This window comes from Danio aesculapii, chromosome 16 (assembly GCF_903798145.1).
Source record: "Danio aesculapii chromosome 16, fDanAes4.1, whole genome shotgun sequence".
In the NCBI taxonomy this organism is placed as follows: Eukaryota; Metazoa; Chordata; class Actinopteri; order Cypriniformes; family Danionidae; genus Danio; species Danio aesculapii.
This window is the reverse complement of record NC_079450.1, coordinates 3,101,407-3,123,185: the sequence shown is the minus strand read 5'-3', so window position 1 is coordinate 3,123,185 and position 21,779 is coordinate 3,101,407. Positions and strand designations below refer to the sequence as shown.

The window sequence follows — 21,779 nt, the reverse complement described above, 5'->3', positions numbered from 1 at the left end:
TTTTAAAGCTGCTTAAATTTTCTGTTATGTCCTTCCTATACACTCACCGGCCACTTTATTAGGTACACCTTACTTGTACCTGCCTGGACCCCCTTTTGCCTTCAGATCTGCCTTGATCCTTCCTGGCAGAGATTCAAGAAGCTGCTGGAAATATTCCTCAGAGATTTTGCTCCATATTGACATGATAGCATCAGGCAGTTGCTGCAGATTTGTCGGCTGCACATCCATGATGCCAATCTCCTGTTCCACCACATCCCAAAGGTGCTCTATTGGATTGAGCTCTGGTGACTGTGGAGGCCATTTGAGTACAGTGAACTCATTGTCATGTTTAAGAAACCAGTCTGAGATGATTCACGCTTTATGACATGGTGCGTTATCCTGCTGGAAGTAGCCATCAGAAGATGAAGACACTGTGCTCATAAAGGGATGGACATGGTCAGCAACAATACTCAGGTAGGCTGTGGCGTCGACACGATGCTCAATTAGTACTAATGGACTCAAAGTGTGCCAAGAAAATATTCCCCACACCATTACACCACCATCACCAGCCTGAACCATTGATACAAGGCAGGATGGATCCATGCTTTCATGTTGTTAATGCCAAATTCTGACCCGACCATCTGAATGTGGCAGCAGAAATGGAGACTCATCAGACCAGGCAACGTTTCTCCAATCTTCTATTGTCCAGTTTTGGTGAGCCTGTGTGAATTGTAGCCTCAGTTTCCTGTTCTTAGCTGACAGGAGTGTCACCCGGTGTGGTCTTCTGCTGCTGTAGCCCATCCGCCTCAAGGTTAGACATGTTGTGTGTTCAGAGATGCTCTTCTGCAGACCTCGGTTGTAACGAGTGCTTATTTGGGTTACTGTTGCCTTTCTATCAGCTGGAACCAGTCTGGCCATTCTCCTCTGACCTCTGGCATCAACAAGGCATTTGCGCCCACAGAACTGCAGCTCACTGGATATTCCTCTTTGTCGAACCATTCTCTGTAAACCCTAGAGGTGGTTGTGCGTGAAAATCCCAGTAGATCAGCAGTTTCTGAAATACTCAGAGCAGCCCGTCTGGCAGCAACAACCATGCCACGATTAAAGTCACTTAAATCCCCTTTCTTCCCCATTCTGATGCTCGCTTTGAACTGCAGCAGATCGTCTTGACCATGTCTACATGCCTAATGCATTGAGTTGCTGCCATGTGATTGGCTGATTAGAAATGTGCGTTAATGAGAAGTTTGACAGGTGTACTTAATAAAGTGAGTATATTTTTTATTTTATTTATTTTTTTAGGGCAACAGTATCTCCAGCTGTTAAGTACCATCAACATCAAAAGCTGCTGGTCAGCCCACGATTCAGCAAACAAGTCTCTTATAAACTAACATCCTAGCCTGCAATAGACCGGAACAGTGCAGTGGCCTTGCTATATATCCAAAGAAAAGAAAGCTATCCAGAGATGCCTCTTCAAGTTGTAAAGAAATCTGTGTTTTTGAAACTAATGAAGAGAGCAGAAGTCAATGATTTACTTAAATATCTCGCCTGGCATGTTTACTGTTTTAAAATGTTTGAAATGTTTCTTAAAATGAAATATAATGTGTTCAATGAGGGGAAAGTGGTTGTTTTTTACCTAGACATTGAAAAGAGCATATGCTGGAGGAGTAATCATAATACCATAAAACTACTGTGATGTTTTATCCAAGGTTATCACACCGTCAGAATATTATATGCAACATTGCAATTTTGTCCATTAATTTAATGCAATCAGATTGTTGTCCGCAGTTTTTAGTAACCATTATTCATGATTTTGCTCTACAGCTGTGAGATTGCTGATGGATGATGGACATCAATAAACACATTTCAGAGACTGATATTCCTCCATAAACTCGCTGATGAACTGGATTTCTGATGGCCGAGCTCAGCAGCGCTGGTACGTCATTGGACTGCATCACGGATGTAAATTATTTCATGTGTTTTAGATGTTTTTCTGTAAGAAATACGACTGACCACTGGACTTTTGACTGAGTATTTCTGATCTGTACAGACTGTCTTTAAATAGATGATGTGAGTACTAATAAAATCCATCACGGATTGAATTTTCATCAAGAATTGAGTCTCTTTTTCACCGTTTACAAATAAAACAGTACATAAAATCATACCGAATACTGTAATTTATTAAGAAATTAAAGACATATATGAATATAGCATTTAGAAATAACTTCTTAATCTCATTAGTTGTATAAAAGTGAAATATGTACATTCAGTTCAAGCACTTTTCTCAGTATTTATAATAATTATTTGTACATTAAAGATTATGGAAACACTTTAGTTTAAGTAACAAGTCACACTATTAACAACTGGCTTTTAATATTAAGATATTAACAGTTTATTAGTAATTATGATAGTATCATTTCCAATCCTACATAACACCCAAACTACTACTTTAAAAACTATTAATAAGCATCTACCTTTATCTAAAAGGCATAATTAATGGTTCATTAATAATGTGGATTGTATATTTACATAATGTGTGTCCAAAAAACTATTTTACAGGTAATTAAATGCTGAAATGCAAACAAATAAAGCAGTCGCAAGGGTCAAAGCAGCACTCAATCTTCAGTCATGCTAAAACATATTACATAACATGCATTTTCACATGTATTTAGGTACATTTCCGAGCTAAATTCTCCACATCTCACGTCTGGCTGCTAAGAGTCTGAGAAACTTTGGTTGTGTGAATTGCATCTGAAGTAGCTTCTGCTTTCTGGAGTTCTTTAATTCTTGACTTATGTTATTTTTGTTGAAGCGTATAAGAGCAAAACACTCAGGGTCACTTTTTATGATCACGTTTCTCTCGGTGGAACCAGAAAATGAGCACAGCGGCGATGATTATGTCCATCAGAGTCACACACAGAACCAAAACCTCCATCTGGAGAACATACAAACACAATATACACTGTCAAAAGCGCAATAGCATATACACTGTCATCAACAACAACAGCGAACTCATCAACAGCACACACAACAATAGATAAACATCATCAACAACACACGCAACAATAAAAAACAGAGTTAACAACAACTGACCAAACAATAGAAAACACTATCATCAACAACACACACAACAATAGAAAACACTGTCATCAACAACACAGACAACAATAGAAAATACCATCATCGACAACACACAACAATAGAAAACACTATCATCAACAACAAACACAACAATAGAAAACACCGTCATCAACAACAAACACAACAATAGAAAATACCATCATCAACAACACAGACAACAATAGAAAACACAGTCATCAACAACAAACACAACAATAGAAAATACCGTCATCAACAACACACACAACAACAGAAAACACCGTCACCAACAACACACACAACAATAGAAAACACTGTTATCAACAACAAACACAACAATAGAAAATACCATCATCAACAACACAGACAACAATAGAAAACACAGTCATCAACAACAAACACAACAATAGAAAATACCGTCATCAACAACACACACAACAATAGAAAATACCGTCATCAACAACACACACAACAATAGAAAATACCGTCATCAACAACACACACAACAACAGAAAACACCGTTATCAACAACACAGACAACAACAGAAAACACAGTCATCAACAACACACACAACAACAGAAAACACCGTTATCAACAACACAGACAACAACAGAAAACACTGTCATCAACAACACACACAACAATAGAAAATACCGTCATCAACAACACACACAACAATAGAAAATACCGTCATCAACAACACACACAACAACAGAAAACACCGTTATCAACAACACAGAACAACAATAGAAAACACAGTCATCAACAACAAACACAACAATAGAAAATACCGTCATCAACAACACACACAACAATAGAAAACACCATCATCAACAACACACACAACAATAGAAAACACCGTCATCAACAACACACACAACAATAGAAAACACCGTCACCAACAACACACACAACAATAGAAAACACTGTTATCAACAACAAACACAACAATAGAAAATACCATCATCAACAACACAGACAACAATAGAAAACACAGTCATCAACAACAAACACAACAATAGAAAATACCGTCATCAACAACACACACAACAATAGAAAATACCGTCATCAACAACACACACAACAATAGAAAATACCGTCATCAACAACACACACAACAACAGAAAACACCGTTATCAACAACACAGACAACAACAGAAAACACAGTCATCAACAACACACACAACAACAGAAAACACCGTTATCAACAACACAGACAACAACAGAAAACACTGTCATCAACAACACACACAACAATAGAAAATACCGTCATCAACAACACACACAACAATAGAAAATACCATCATCAACAACACACACAACAATAGAAAATACCGTCATCAACAACACACACAACAACAGAAAACACCGTTATCAACAACACAGACAACAACAGAAAACACAGTCATCAACAACACACACAACAACAGAAAACACCCACAACAACACACGTAACAACAGAAAACACTGTTATCAACAACACACACAACAATAGAAAATACCATCATCAACAACACAGACAACAACAGAAAACACCGTCATCAACAACAAACACAACAATAGAAAATACCGTCATCAACAACACACACAACAATAGAAAATACCGTCATCAACAACACACACAACAACAGAAAACACCGTTATCAACAACACAGAACAACAATAGAAAACACAGTCATCAACAACAAACACAACAATAGAAAATACCGTCATCAACAACACACACAACAATAGAAAACACAGTCATCAACAACAAACACAACAATAGAAAATACCGTCATCAACAACACAACAATAAAAAACACCGTCATCAACAACACACACAACAATAGAAAATACCGTCATCAACAACACACACAACAATAGAAAACACAGTCATCAACAACAAACACAACAATAGAAAATACCATCATCAACAACACAGAACAACAATAGAAAACACAGTCATCAACAACACACAACGATAGAAAATATCGTCATCAACAACACACACAACAATAAAAAACACCGTTATCAACAACACACACAACAATAGAAAACACCATCATCAACAACACACACAACAATAGAAAATACCGTCATCAACAACACACAACAATAGAAAACACCATCATCAACAACACACACAACAATAGAAAACACCATCATCAACAACAAACACAACAATAGAAAATACCATCATCAACAACACACACAACAATAGAAAACACAGTCATCAACAACAAACACAACAATAGAAAATACCGTCATCAACAACACACACAACAATAGAAAATACCGTCATCAACAACACACACAACAATAGAAAATACCGTCATCAACAACACACACAACAACAGAAAACACCGTTATCAACAACACAGACAACAACAGAAAACACAGTCATCAACAACACACACAACAACAGAAAACACCGTTATCAACAACACAGACAACAACAGAAAACACTGTCATCAACAACACACACAACAATAGAAAATACCGTTATCAACAACACACACAACAATAGAAAACACTGTTATCAACAACAAACACAACAATAGAAAACACCATCATCAACAACACACACAACAATAGAAAATACCATCATCAACAACACACACAACAATAGAAAATACCGTCATCAACAACACACACAACAACAGAAAACACCGTTATCAACAACACAGACAACAACAGAAAACACAGTCATCAACAACACACACAACAACAGAAAACACCCACAACAACACACGTAACAACAGAAAACACTGTTATCAACAACACACACAACAATAGAAAATACCATCATCAACAACACAGACAACAACAGAAAATACCGTCATCAACAACACACACAACAATAGAAAACACAGTCATCAACAACACACACAACAATAGAAAACACAGTCATCAACAACAAACACAACAATAGAAAATACCGTCATCAACAACACAACAATAAAAAACACCGTCATCAACAACACACACAACAATAGAAAATACCGTCATCAACAACACACACAACAATAGAAAACACAGTCATCAACAACACACAACAATAGAAAATATCGTCATCAACAACACACACAACAATAGAAAATACCATCATCAACAACACACACAACAATAAAAAACACCGTTATCAACAACACACACAACAATAGAAAACACCATCATCAACAACACACACAACAATAGAAAATACCGTCATCAACAACACACAACAATAGAAAACACCATCATCAACAACACACACAACAATAGAAAACACCATCATCAACAACACACACAACAATAAAAAACACCGTTATCAACAACACACACAACAATAGAAAACACCATCATCAACAACACACACAACAACAGAAAACACCGTTATCAACAACACAGACAACAACAGAAAACACAGTCATCAACAACACACACAACAACAGAAAACACCGTTATCAACAACACAGACAACAACAGAAAACACTGTCATCAACAACAAACACAACAATAGAAAATACCGTCATCAACAACACACACAACAATAGAAAACACAGTCATCAACAACAAACACAACAATAGAAAATACCATCATCAACAACACAGAACAACAATAGAAAACACAGTCATCAACAACAAACACAACAATAGAAAATACCGTCATCAACAACACACACAACAATAGAAAATACCGTCATCAACAACACAACAATAAAAAACACTGTCATCAACAACACACACAACAATAGAAAATACCGTCATCAACAACACACACAACAATAGAAAACACAGTCATCAACAACAAACACAACAATAGAAAATACCGTCATCAACAACACACACAACAATAGAAAACACAGTCATCAACAACAAACACAACAATAGAAAATACCATCATCAACAACACAGAACAACAATAGAAAACACAGTCATCAACAACACACAACAATAGAAAATATCTTCATCAACAACACACACAACAATAAAAAACACCGTTATCAACAACACACACAACAATAGAAAATACCATCATCAACAACACACACAACAATAGAAAACACCGTCATCAACAACACACAACAATAGAAAACACCATCATCAACAACACACACAACAATAGAAAACACCATCATCAACAACACCCACAACAATAGAAAACACCATCATCAACAACACACACAACAATAGAAAACACCGTCATCAACAACACACACAACAATAGAAAACACCGTCATCAACAACACACACAACAATAGAAAATATCGTCATCAACAACACACACAACAATAGAAAACACCGTCATCAACAACACACACAACAATAGAAAACACCGTCACAACAACACACACAACAATAAAAACACCATCATCAACACACACACAACAATAGAAAATACCGTTATCAACAACACACACAACAATAAACAACACCGTCATCAACAACACACACAACAATAGAAAACACCGTTATCAACAACACACACAACAATAGAAAACAGTGTCAACAACAACACACACAACAATAGAAACACCATCATCAACACACACAACAATAGAAAATACCATTATCAACAACACACACAACAATAGAAAATACCGTTATCAACAACACACACAACAATAGAAAACAGTGTCAACAACAACACAGACAACAATAGAAAACACCATCATCAACACACACAACAACAGAAAACACTGTCATCAACAACAAACACAACAATAGAAAATACCGTCATCAACAACACACACAACAATAGAAAACACAGTCATCAACAACAAACACAACAATAGAAAATACCATCATCAACAACACAGAACAACAATAGAAAACACAGTCATCAACAACAAACACAACAATAGAAAATACCGTCATCAACAACACACACAACAATAGAAAATACCGTCATCAACAACACAACAATAAAAAACACTGTCATCAACAACACACACAACAATAGAAAATACCGTCATCAACAACACACACAACAATAGAAAACACAGTCATCAACAACAAACACAACAATAGAAAATACCGTCATCAACAACACACACAACAATAGAAAACACAGTCATCAACAACAAACACAACAATAGAAAATACCATAATCAACAACACAGAACAACAATAGAAAACACAGTCATCAACAACACACAACAATAGAAAATATCTTCATCAACAACACACACAACAATAAAAAACACCGTTATCAACAACACACACAACAATAGAAAATACCATCATCAACAACACACACAACAATAGAAAATACCGTCATCAACAACACACAACAATAGAAAACACCATCATCAACAACACACACAACAATAGAAAACACCATCATCAACAACAAACACAACAATAGAAAATACCATCATCAACAACACACACAACAATAGAAAACACCGTCATCAACAACACACACAACAATAGAAAACACCGTCATCAACAACACACACAACAATAGAAAATATCGTCATCAACAACACACACAACAATAGAAAACACCGTCATCAACAACACACACAACAATAGAAAACACCGTCATCAACAACACACACAACAATAAAAAACACCATCATCAACACACACACAACAATAGAAAATACCGTTATCAACAACACACACAACAATAAACAACACCGTCATCAACAACACACACAACAATAGAAAACACCGTTATCAACAACACACACAACAATAGAAAACAGTGTCAACAACAACACACACAACAATAGAAAACACCATCATCAACACACACAACAATAGAAAATACCATTATCAACAACACACACAACAATAGAAAATACCGTTATCAACAACACACACAACAATAGAAAACAGTGTCAACAACAACACAGACAACAATAGAAAACACCATCATCAACACACACAACAATAGAAAACACCGTTATCAACAACACACACAACAATAGAAAACAGTGTCAACAACAACACACACAACAATAGAAAACACCATCATCAACACACACAACAATAGAAAACACCGTTATCAACAACACACACAACAATAGAAAACAGTGTCAACAACAACACACACAACAATAGAAAACACCATCATCAACACACACAACAATAGAAAATACCGTTATCAACAACACACACAACAATAGAAAATACCGTTATCAACAACACACACAACAATAAACAACACCGTCATCAACAACACACACAACAATAGAAAACACCGTTATCAACAACACACACAACAATAGAAAACAGTGTCAACAACAACACACACAACAATAGAAAACACCATCATCAACACACACAACAATAGAAAACAGTGTCAACAACAACACAGACAACAATAGAAAACACCATCATCAACAACACACACAACAATAGAAAACAGTGTCAACAACAACACAGACAACAATAGAAAACACCGTCATCAACAACACACACAACAATAGAAAATATCGTCATCAACAACACACACAACAATAGAAAACACCATCATCAACAACACACACAACAATAGAAAACACCGTCATCAACAACACACACAACAATAGAAAACACCGTCATCAACAACACACACAACAATAGAAAACACCGTCATCAACAACACACACAACAATAGAAAACACCGTCATCAACAACACACACAACAATAGAAAACACCGTCATCAACAACACACACAACAATAGAAAACACCGTCATCAACAACACACACAACAATAGAAAATATCGTCATCAACAACACACACAACAATAGAAAACACCGTCATCAACAACACACACAACAATAAAAAACACCGTTATCAACAACACACACAACAATAGAAAATACCGTTATCAACAACACACACAACAATAAACAACACCGTCATCAACAACACACACAACAATAGAAAACACCGTTATCAACAACACACACAACAATAGAAAATATCGTCATCAACAACACACACAACAATAGAAAACACCGTCATCAACAACACACACAACAATAGAAAACACCGTTATCAACAACACACACAACAATAGAAAACACCGTTATCAACAACACACACAACAATAGAAAACAGTGTCAACAACAACACACACAACAATAGAAAACACCATCATCAACAACACACACAACAATAGAAAACAGTGTCAACAACAACACAGACAACAATAGAAAACACCATCATCAACAACACACACAACAATAGAAAACACCATCATCAACACACACACAACAATAGAAAACAGTGTCAACAACAACACACACAACAATAAAAAACACCGTCATCAACAACACACACAACAATAGAAAACACCGTTATCAACAACACACACAACAATAGAAAACAGTGTCAACAACAACACACACAACAATAGAAAACACCATCATCAACAACACACACAACAATAGAAAACAGTGTCAACAACAACACAGACAACAATAGAAAACACCATCATCAACAACACACACAACAATAGAAAACAGTGTCAACAACAACACACACAACAATAGAAAACACCATCATCAACAACACACACAACAATAGAAAACAGTGTCAACAACAACACACACAACAATAGAAAACACCATCATCAACAACACACACAACAATAGAAAACACCATCATCAACACACACACAACAATAGAAAACAGTGTCAACAACAACACACACAACAATAGAAAACACCATCATCAACAACACACACAACAATAGAAAACAGTGTCAACAACAACACAGACAACAATAGAAAACACCGTCATCAACAACACACACAACAATAGAAAATATCGTCATCAACAACACACACAACAATAGAAAACACCGTCATCAACAACACACACAACAATAGAAAACACCGTTATCAACAACACACACAACAATAGAAAACACCGTTATCAACAACACACACAACAATAGAAAACAGTGTCAACAACAACACACACAACAATAGAAAACACCATCATCAACAACACACACAACAATAGAAAACAGTGTCAACAATAACACAGACAACAATAGAAAACACCATCATCAACAACACACACAACAATAGAAAACACCATCATCAACACACACACAACAATAGAAAACAGTGTCAACAACAACACACACAACAATAAAAAACACCGTCATCAACAACACACACAACAATAGAAAACACCGTTATCAACAACACACACAACAATAGAAAACAGTGTCAACAACAACACACACAACAATAGAAAACACCATCATCAACACACACACAACAATAGAAAACAGTGTCAACAACAACACACACAACAATAAAAAACACTGTCATCAACAACACACACAACAATAGAAAACACCGTTATCAACAACACACACAACAATAGAAAACAGTGTCAACAACAACACACACAACAATAGAAAAAACACCATCATCAACAACACACACAACAATAGAAAACAGTGTCAACAACAACACAGACAACAATAGAAAACACCATCATCAACAACACACACAACAATAGAAAACAGTGTCAACAACAACACACACAACAATAGAAAACACCATCATCAACAACACACACAACAATAGAAAACAGTGTCAACAACAACACAGACAACAATAGAAAACACCATCATCAACAACACACACAACAATAGAAAACACCATCATCAACACACACACAACAATAGAAAACAGTGTCAACAACAACACACACAACAATAGAAAACACCATCATCAACACACACACAACAATAGAAAACAGTGTCAACAACAACACACACAACAATAGAAAACACCATCATCAACAACACACACAACAATAGAAAACAGTGTCAACAACAACACAGATCAAAGCAAGAGTGCACATGATGCAGTGTTCATTATTATTAATTGTACCTTCTGCTGGATGTCATTTCCTCCTGGTTGAAGATCAACAATCAGAAGAATTGCACCGATCCCAGAAACACACAGACATAAGATGTTTGCAATGAAGCAAGTCTGGGGGAAAATAAAGAATATTTTTCCAGATGCTGTATATTTATAGGAAATATACATGTGTAAATGCAGACACTGACGTGCAGAAGCTCTGGGTGTTTGTACAGAAGATTAGACAGGATTCCAGCCACCACAAACTAGAAGACAAAGAGGAACTACATCATATTATGATCAACATTTTCTCCAGGATTTATTTAATGTGTGTATAATATAGCAACAATATGCTCTAATACACAGTTGAAGTCAGAATTATTAGCCCGTCTGAATATTTCCCCTCCTATTTCTGTTTAATGGAGAGCAGATTTTTCTCAACACATTTCTAATCATAATAGTGTTAATAACTCATCTCTAATAACTGATTTATTTTCTCTTTGTCATGATGACAGTAAATAATATTAGACTAGATATTCTTCAAGACACTTCTATACAGCTTAAAGTGACATTTAAAGGCTGAACTAGGGTAATTAGGGTGACGTTAGGGTAATTAGGCAAGTCATTGTATAACAGTGGTTTATTCTGGAGACAATCCAAAATAAATATTCCTTAAGGGGTTAATAATATTGACCTTAAAATGGTTTAAACAATTAAAAACTGCTTTTATTCTAGCCGAAATAAAACAAATAAGACTTTCTCTAGAAGAAAAAATATTATATGAAATACTGTGAAAATTCCTGAATCTGTTCAACATCATTTGGGAAATATTAGAAAAAGAATAATAACTCTGACTTCACCTGTATATTGAGAATAATGCATATAAGGAACAATGACTTAGATTTTCTTGCAGTACTAAAACCGCAGCAATAGATGAAGCTCACCATTACTCCAGTGACGATGGGAATTCTGAATAAAGTCAGTAAATTGAACCCGATGCCCCATGAAGCTGCAAACACGACTCCTATTCCCAAACTCAGAATCCCACTGGACGCCTGAATGGCCTGCAAGAAGACCACGCAACATTTACTGTGTGCTATTCATTCATTCATTCATTCAGTCAGTCATTTTCCTTCAGCTTAGTCACTTATTTATCAGGGGTCACCTCATCGGAATGAACCGCCAACTATTCCAGCATATGTTTTACACAGCAGATGCCCTTCCAGCTGCAAACCAGTACTGGGAAACACCCATACACACTCATTCACACACACTCATTCACACACATACACACACACACACACACACAGACACACACGCACACACACTCACACGCTACGGGCAATTTCTTCAATTCCCCTATAGCACATGTGTTTGGACTGTGATGGAAACCAGAGCACCCGGAGGAAATCAACACGAGGACAACATGCAAACTCCACACAGAAATGCCAACTGACTCAGCCGGGACTCGACCTAGTGACCTTCTTGCAGTGAGGCCACAGTGCCAACCACTGCGCCACCGTGGCACCCCATTACACTAAATTAATGTTTTGAATTATTTGTTCAAAAAAGTGTTTGCAATTCCATAGCAACCATCTAGGTCACCTTAGCAACTACAGAATTGTTCTGAAATTTGATTTATTATTTTACATTGTTGCTGACCATGTCCATCCCTTTATGACCACAGTGTCTCCATCTTCTGATGGCTACTTCCAGCAGGATAACGCACCATGTCATAAAGCCTGAATCATCTCAGACTGGTTTCTTGAACATGACAATGAGTTCACTGTACTCAAATGGCCTCCACAGTCACCAGAGCTCAATCCAATAGAGCACCTTTGGGATGTGGTGGAACGGGAGATTGGCATCATGGATGTGCAGCGGACAAATCTGCAGCAACTGCGTGATGCTATCATGTCAATATGGAGCAAAATCTCTGAGGAATATTTACTGTAGCTTGTTGAATCTATTCCACGAAGCATTAAAGCAGATCTGAAGGTAAAAGGGGTCCAACCCAGTACTAGTAAGGTGTACCTAATAAAGTGGCCGGTGAGTGTTTATATATCTATACACACAGTATATAGTCAGTATTATGTGTTTCCCATGTCTAGTGTTCCATGTGCTTTTGTTATGTCATGTGATTCCTTTGTTCTGTTTTCCCGCCGTTAGTTAGTGTTTATTAGTTTCACCTGTATCTCACACCTGCTTGTATTTAGTTTAATCATGTCTTGTGTATTTATACCCCAGAGTTTGGTTTGTTCGCCAGTGTTGATTTGTCAACATCCTTGTCCTTCCTGAGTGACTATGTTCCTGTTTCTAGAAGTAAGTGTTTTAAATATAAATGTTGGTTTTTGATCATTAATCCCTCACAGCAAGAAGGTCGCTGGTTCGAGCCTCGGCTGGGTCAGTTGGCATTTCTGTGTGGAGTTTGCATGTTCGTGTGGGTTTCCTCCTAGTGCTCCAGTTTCCCCCACAGTCCAAAGACATGCGGTACAGGTGAATTGGGTAGGCTAAATTGTCCAGCGTGTGTGTGGATGTTTCCCAGAGATGGGTTGCGGCTGGAAGGGCATCCACTGCATAAAAACTTGCTGGATAAGTTGGCGGTTCATTCCGCTGTGGCGACCCCCGGATTAATAAAGGGACTAAGCTGAAAAGAGAATGAATGAATAATCCCTGTGAACCGTGCATTTGCGGAGTGTGCATCTGTGACGCATCCACACACACGCACGGACACATGCAGTGCTCAGGATAATTGAGTACAGCCCCTTTTGAAAATTAATATTTTCCTCCATTTCGCAGTGAATATAGTCAAGGTATTTTGGTGCATGTAAACAAAACAAATTTATTAAACAGATATTTGTTAAAATATTTTAGTCACCAAACATATTTAGAAAACAAGAGAATACAATATTCAAGCAAAACATTGCAAAAAATTTATTTATATATATATAAGTAATAAAATTTTTATATATATTATAATAAAATTTTATATATATAATTTTTTTTATTATTTTATTTATTTTTTAGATATTATTATTATTATTATTATTATTATTATTATTATTATATTTTTTATTATTATTTTATTTTTTATTATTTTATTCATTTTTTAGATATTATTATTATTTTATTTATTTTTTAGATATTATTATTATTATTATTATAATTTTTATTATTTTATTTTTTATTATTTTATTTATTTATTTTTTAGATATTATTATTATTTTATTTATTTTTTAGATATTATTATTATTATTATTATTATTATATTTATATTTTTTATTAATATTTTATTTATTTTTTAGATATTATTATTATTATTATTATTATTATATTTATATTTTTTATTATTATTTTATTTATTTTTTATATTATTATTTATTTTTTTTTTTTACATAATTTTGGCTGTACTAGTTTTTGGACCGTTATCATAAGTTATTTTGTTAGATAAGCTGCAGATTTGGCTTGAGCACAGACTAATCTTATGTATATGCATAAATATAATATTGTATAGCTTCCTATTAAAAAACAAACATTTTAAAGAAGAGATTTGTGAGGGGTGAACTTGTATATGCTGAGCACTGTATATGTACGTACATAGATGCAGTGCACGCACGCACGCATGCAGGCAGTCACATACGCATATATAGACACGCATACATAAACTTAAAATAAAATAATACAAAAAATGTTGCTAATATTTCCCACACAATATATTGTTTAATAAAAGTCACTGTTAAACTGCACAGCTGACAGAGCAGAAATTAACATCTCATAATTGAATTTATAACCATAAATAGAAAATATCATGACATAGCGCTCATTTTATTTTTAAAACATTTAAAGATGCATCTTTTTAGACAGGTTTTTAACAGTATGGTGAGCTGCTTTTACATTAGGTATTGTTTGCCTCTGGATTTTGATCTGTTTTCTTTTACTGATGTATGTTTTTCTTTGGCCACAATATAGAGGGTGCAATATAAATACAGTTTTACTTTACTTAATAGATATTTTTACAGTGTGACCCCATTATTAGTATAGGTGTGTGTGTTTTTATTTGAGTGTGTGCACATGCATGCTCACAGCGCAGGTTGCAGGGCCTTTTCTGAGCAGTGTGTTGAGCGCTGGCACTGGAGCAGGCAGAACTTCACTGGCACGATAGTATTTAATAAGTGGATTTTGATCACCCGCTGCGTCTGAATGCCTCTGAATATCCATCGATATATCTGCACTGGCCATCACCTGAAAAACAACACACACAAAATACACACACACACACACACTCTAAGTAATTAAAAACACACACAAACTACAGACATGATCTGTCTTCCAAAAACTTGTAACCTTAAAACGTCCCAAAACGTGACTGATGAAGATGTGTAATAGTCTGCAGTAGGGGTGGGCGATATGACCTAAAATTAATATCACGGTATTTTTCATCTTTTGAACGGTGACGGTATAATATCATGGTATAACTTTCAATAGCAAAATAATATACATCTCAAGGAAGAACGGACAAAAGAAAGTCTCACTTCTATCACTCTTTAAAAGTTTTGGTTTGGGTCATTGTAAATGCTCAGTCTCGTTATGAGCTGATCTTCATTTCTCTGTGTTGGTGGAATAAAGCAGGCGAGTCAGCCGCACCAATTTATGAGCAGACAGAGCAGGATTCTCGCGATGACCACCAGCGCAATTCCGCTCTTTGTTATGAGCCGTAGTTTCAGTGTAAACTTAGTAAAGGTGAGTTTCTTTGGCGATGATGTGTACAGTGTTAGATTTTATATTTAGCGGACATTTGCGCTGAACACGCGGTGAATGCAACGCATCGAGATTCGGGCACCTTCTCCGAAAACACTCGATTGATCTCAGCTGGTGGATCAACATTTACCTCATGTCATGATCGCTGTCATCTGCGCCATTATTATTATTATTATAACTTTAGGTGAGGTTTTGCAAACCTGTGCACTTTTCACTCTTCATCCATTTGCATTTCCTGCAGTAACAAAAGCTCCCTGTTCATTATATTCAGACACACAAATGCTCCCAAATATATTATGAGGGCACTTAGATTAAATTTCGGGCGCTCATGCGACCAAAATGGTTGCAATTTCGAGCCCTGTAGTATAAGGACATGTATTCAGACCACAACTGAACGTTTGAAGAAAATTGAATGCCTTATTATTTAGAATTAGCTATTATTGATGTAAATGCAGCCGTTCAAGCCGCGCAAAATTGATTTATTACGGTATTGACGGTATTAGAAAATTCATGTCGTGGCGCAATGTCACACCGGTGATGACTTTGACTCCGGTGTACCGCCCACCCCTAGTCTGCAGTGCTATATTGTCTGGGTTGGTGTTGTATATTACACTATAAACACCTTGTAATAAACTTTACATTTACTGTTATTTTACAGACTTATTTCTCTAGATATTATTCTTTCATTTTCTTTTCAGCTTAGTCCCTTTATTAATCTGGGGTCGCCACAGCAGAATGAACCGCCAACTTATCCAGCATATGTTTTACGCAGCGGATGCCCTTCCAGCCGAAACCCATACACACTTATTCGCACACATACACACACTACGGACAATTTAGCCTTCCCAATTCACCTGTAGCCCCCGGGGGAAACCCACGCGAACGCAGGGAGAACATGCAAACTCCACACAGAAACGCCAACTGACCCAGCCGAGGCTCAAACCAGCGACCTACTTGCTGTGAGGTGACAGCACTACCTACTGAGCCACTGCGTCGCCCTAGATATTAACGCCCAGAGATCAACATCCCATAATGTAATTCACAACCGGAAATAAACCAATAACACTTGTGAATCACAAAATACTTAACACACGCGCACACAAACACCAACACACACACTCTCTTGAGTACTTACACGCACTACAAACAAAAGTCAAAACACAGAAGATCAACCTGCATTTTCACATTTTAACACTGAAAGATTCTTAAAATCGGCTTTGTTTTGTTTAAATGCGAGATATAATTTATAATACACACATTAGATATGTATTCAATTTAATTCCAGTTCATTAGTATAGCTCTTTTTACAATAATTATTATTTCTAAGCAGCTTTATAAAAGATGCACATTACTGCATTATAATCAAAATCTGAAAAGGTTATCAGTTACCATAACTTTTTATTTATTAGTTATTAATAGCTTGAGTTAACTAGTAACCAATTACTAATAACTTTTAACCGGAAAGTTACCTATATATATATATATATATATATATATATATATATATATATATATATAAGCATAGTTAACCTGCAGTTGTACAATTTATAAGTTATTGTACAAGTTATAATAAGCTTATTGGGTAAAGCTTTAAAATAATGGTCCATCAGTTAATGTTTGTTCATGTATTTACTAACATGAGCACGCTATTACATTGTCATTGTAATACACAAATGTATTAGTAATACATTTATTATGGTTGTAATTAATCTTTGTTGACTTTAGTTAATCTAATTTAAGTTAAATAATGTTAGTTCATGTTAACTCAGTGCATTAACTTGTTAACAAGCACAATTGTGGCATAATTTAATATAAATAATGCATTAGTTAATGTTGAACTATAATACAGTTTGTATTTTCCTTTATAATAATGATTGTTGCCATATTTAATTAAAGCTGAAATACAATTCGTGCATATGCACTAAAAACATCAGCATTTATTTCAAAACACTGCAGCGCACAGTTTATAAAAGCGGGTGGTTGAGTATTTGTGTACGTGTATATTTGTGTAACCACACATGAAATAATATTTGTAGTTTTACATTAATAACAGTACAATAATCTAATACAGTACAATAAATACAGTATAATAAACACTAGCATTTTACTGGAAGTGTAGATGAAACAACACGATTCTTAACTTTTTTTCAGGACTTAATTTTTGCATGTTAATTTCCCAAATTTGTAAAAACGACTAAGTTAACTTAATCACTTCATGTTGTCTCAAAACAAATCATTTGTGTAGAACCCAGAATTTATTTGTACTGCTATACCTTTATATACTACGTTTCATTTACCACAGAAACATACTGCATGGTCTATAGTTAATATACTGTAAAATACTATAGTATTATTTCATGTTTGGTTATATAAATACAATAACTGTACTTGTATACATACTATACCAAATATAGTAAGTTTCATTTACCACAGCAACTTACTGCATGTTGCGTAGTCAATTTACTGTAAAATACCATAGTGTTATTTCATATCTATTTATATAAATGCAATAATAACTACACGTGTATATAGTATTCTTATTCACTATACCTTATTTAGTAAGTTTTATTTCCCACAGGGATTTATAGCATGTTGTGTAGTCAATTTACTGTAAAATACTATAGTATAATTTCATATCTGGTTATATAAATGCAATAATAACTACAGGTGTATATAGTGTACTTATTTACTATACCTTATTTTGTAAGTTTTATTTCCCACAGGGATTTATAGCATGTTGTGTAGTCAATTTACTGTAAAATACCATAGTGTTATTTCATATCTATTTATATAAATGCAATAATAACTACAGGTGTATATAGTATACTTATTTACTATACCTTTATATAGTAAGTTTTATTTCCCACAGGGATTTATAGCATGTTGTATAGAACATTTACTGTAAAATACGATGGTATTTTTTCATGTAAACAGAATAACTGTAGTTGTAGTTTACTTATTTATTATACCTTATATATAAAGTTTTATTTACCACAGTAACTTACAGCATATTCTGTAGTCAGTTTCCTGTAACATGGTATTCATGTAAATGCAATAACTGTACTTGGTATACTTCTTTACAATATCTTAAATATTAAGTTTCATTTACCACAGGAACTTACTGCATGTTCTATAGTAAATTCACAGTAAAATACTATAGTATTATTTCACGTTTGGTTGTATAAATAGAATAATAGCTATACTTGTATAGCATGCACTTACTTACAATACCATATGCAGAAAGTTCTTGTGGTAAATGAAAATTGCAGCATGCTATAAAATACTATAGTATTCATGTAAATACAATAATAGTTGTACTTGTATAGTATACTTATTCACAATACCTCGTATAGTAAGTTTAATTTACCACAGTAACTTGCAGCATGTTCTATAGTCAATGTACTGTAAAATCCAACAGAACTTTGTTTGGTTATATAAATCCAACAATAACTGTTCTTTTGTAGTATAGTTATTTATTATACCTAATATATTAAGTTTAATTTACTACAGTAACTTACTACATGTTCTATAGTAAATTTACTGTAAAATACTACAGAATTATTTGATGTTTGGTTCTATAAATACAATAATATCTGTACTTGTACTGTATACTTTACCATATATAGTCAGTTTAATTTACCACAGGAATTTACAGCATGTTCTGTAGTCGATTTACTGTAAAATACTCTAGTATTATTTCATGTAAATACAATAACTATACTTGTGTAGTATACTTATTAACAATAAATTAAATATTAAGTTTCATTTACCACAGAAACTTACTGCATGTTCTGTAGTAGATTTACTGTAAAATACTATAGTATTATTCATGTCTGCTTGTATAAATGCAATAATAACTGTACTTGTATACATACTATACCTTATATAGTAAGTTTCATTTACCACAGCAACTTACTGCATGTTCTATAGTCAATTTATTGTAAAATACTATAGTATTTCATAGTTGGTTATGTAAATGCAATAATACCTGTACTTTTTTTTTTGTTAATTGTTATACCTAATATATTAAGTTTAATTTACTACAGTAACTTACTACATGTTCTATAGTAAATTTACTGTAAAATACTACAGAATTATTTGATGTTTGGTTCTATAAATACAAAAATATCTGTACTTGTACCGTATGCTTTACCATATATAGTCAGTTTAATTTACCACAGGAATTTACAGCATGTTCTATAGTCAATTTACTGTAACACACTATAGTATCCATGTAAATACATTAATAGCTGGATTTAGTATACTTATTTACAATATCTTAAATATTAAGTGTCATTTAGAAACTTACTAAATGTTCTGCAGTCAATTTACTGTAAAATACTGCAGTATTATGTAAACACCACAGTAACTGTTCTTATATAGTATACTTTATAGTATCTTATATTAAGTTTCATTTACAACAGTAATTAACTGCATGTTCTATAGCTAATTTACCATAAAAAGACTGTAGTATTATTTCAAGTTTGGTTCTAAAAATACAATATATCTGTATAATATACTTATTTACTTTATGTTAAATATTAGGTTTCATTTACCGTATGAACTTACAGCATGTTCTATAATCAATTTACTGTAAAATACGATACCATTATTTTTATGTAAATACAATAACTATACTTGTGTAGTATACTTATTAACAATAAATTAAATTTTAAGTTTCATTTACCACAGAAACTTACTGCATGTTCTATAGTAGATTTACTGTAAAATACTATAGTATTATTTCATGTCTGCTTGTATAAATGCAATAATAACTGTACTTGTATACATACTATACCTTATATAGTAAGTTTCATTTACCACAGCAACTTACTGCATGTTCTATAGTCAATTTATTGTAAAATACTATAGTATTTCATAGTTGGTTATGTAAATGCAATAATACCTGTACTTTTTTTTTTGTTAATTGTTATACCTAATATATTAAGTTTAATTTACTACAGTAACTTACTACATGTTCTATAGTAAATTTACTTTAAAATACTACAGAATTATTTGATGTTTGGTTCTATAAATACAAAAATATCTGTACTTGTACCGTATGCTTTACCATATATAGTCAGTTTAATTTACCACAGGAATTTACAGCATGTTCTATAGTCAATTTACTGTAACACACTATAGTATCCATGTAA

General features: G+C 34.2%; 2 protein-coding genes across 4 annotated transcripts in view; one reads left to right on the top strand and one right to left on the bottom strand.

Annotated features, from left to right (window-relative positions):
- zgc:158766 (uncharacterized protein LOC100009641 homolog) overlaps positions 1-2,091 on the top strand; it is a 103,713-nt gene extending 101,622 nt beyond the window's left edge. For all 3 annotated transcript variants that reach the window (XM_056474993.1, XM_056474992.1, XM_056474991.1), the window contains one exon: positions 1,801-2,091. In XM_056474993.1, the coding sequence (XP_056330968.1) occupies positions 1,801-1,806 (6 nt within the window). In that variant the 3' untranslated portion in view covers positions 1,807-2,091. The remainder of the gene's footprint in view (positions 1-1,800) is intronic.
- Positions 2,092-2,407: 316 nt separating this feature from the next.
- si:ch211-269k10.4 (uncharacterized protein LOC100150242 homolog) overlaps positions 2,408-21,779 on the bottom strand; it is a 21,306-nt gene continuing 1,934 nt past the window's right edge. Inside the window, exons 2-6 of the mRNA XM_056475836.1 lie at positions 15,949-16,107; positions 12,810-12,929; positions 12,075-12,131; positions 11,896-11,997; positions 2,408-2,911 (exon numbers count right to left, since the gene is read on the bottom strand). Coding sequence (XP_056331811.1) covers positions 2,813-2,911; positions 11,896-11,997; positions 12,075-12,131; positions 12,810-12,929; positions 15,949-16,104 — 534 coding nt within the window. The 5' untranslated portion in view covers positions 16,105-16,107 and the 3' untranslated portion in view covers positions 2,408-2,812. The remainder of the gene's footprint in view (positions 2,912-11,895; positions 11,998-12,074; positions 12,132-12,809; positions 12,930-15,948; positions 16,108-21,779) is intronic.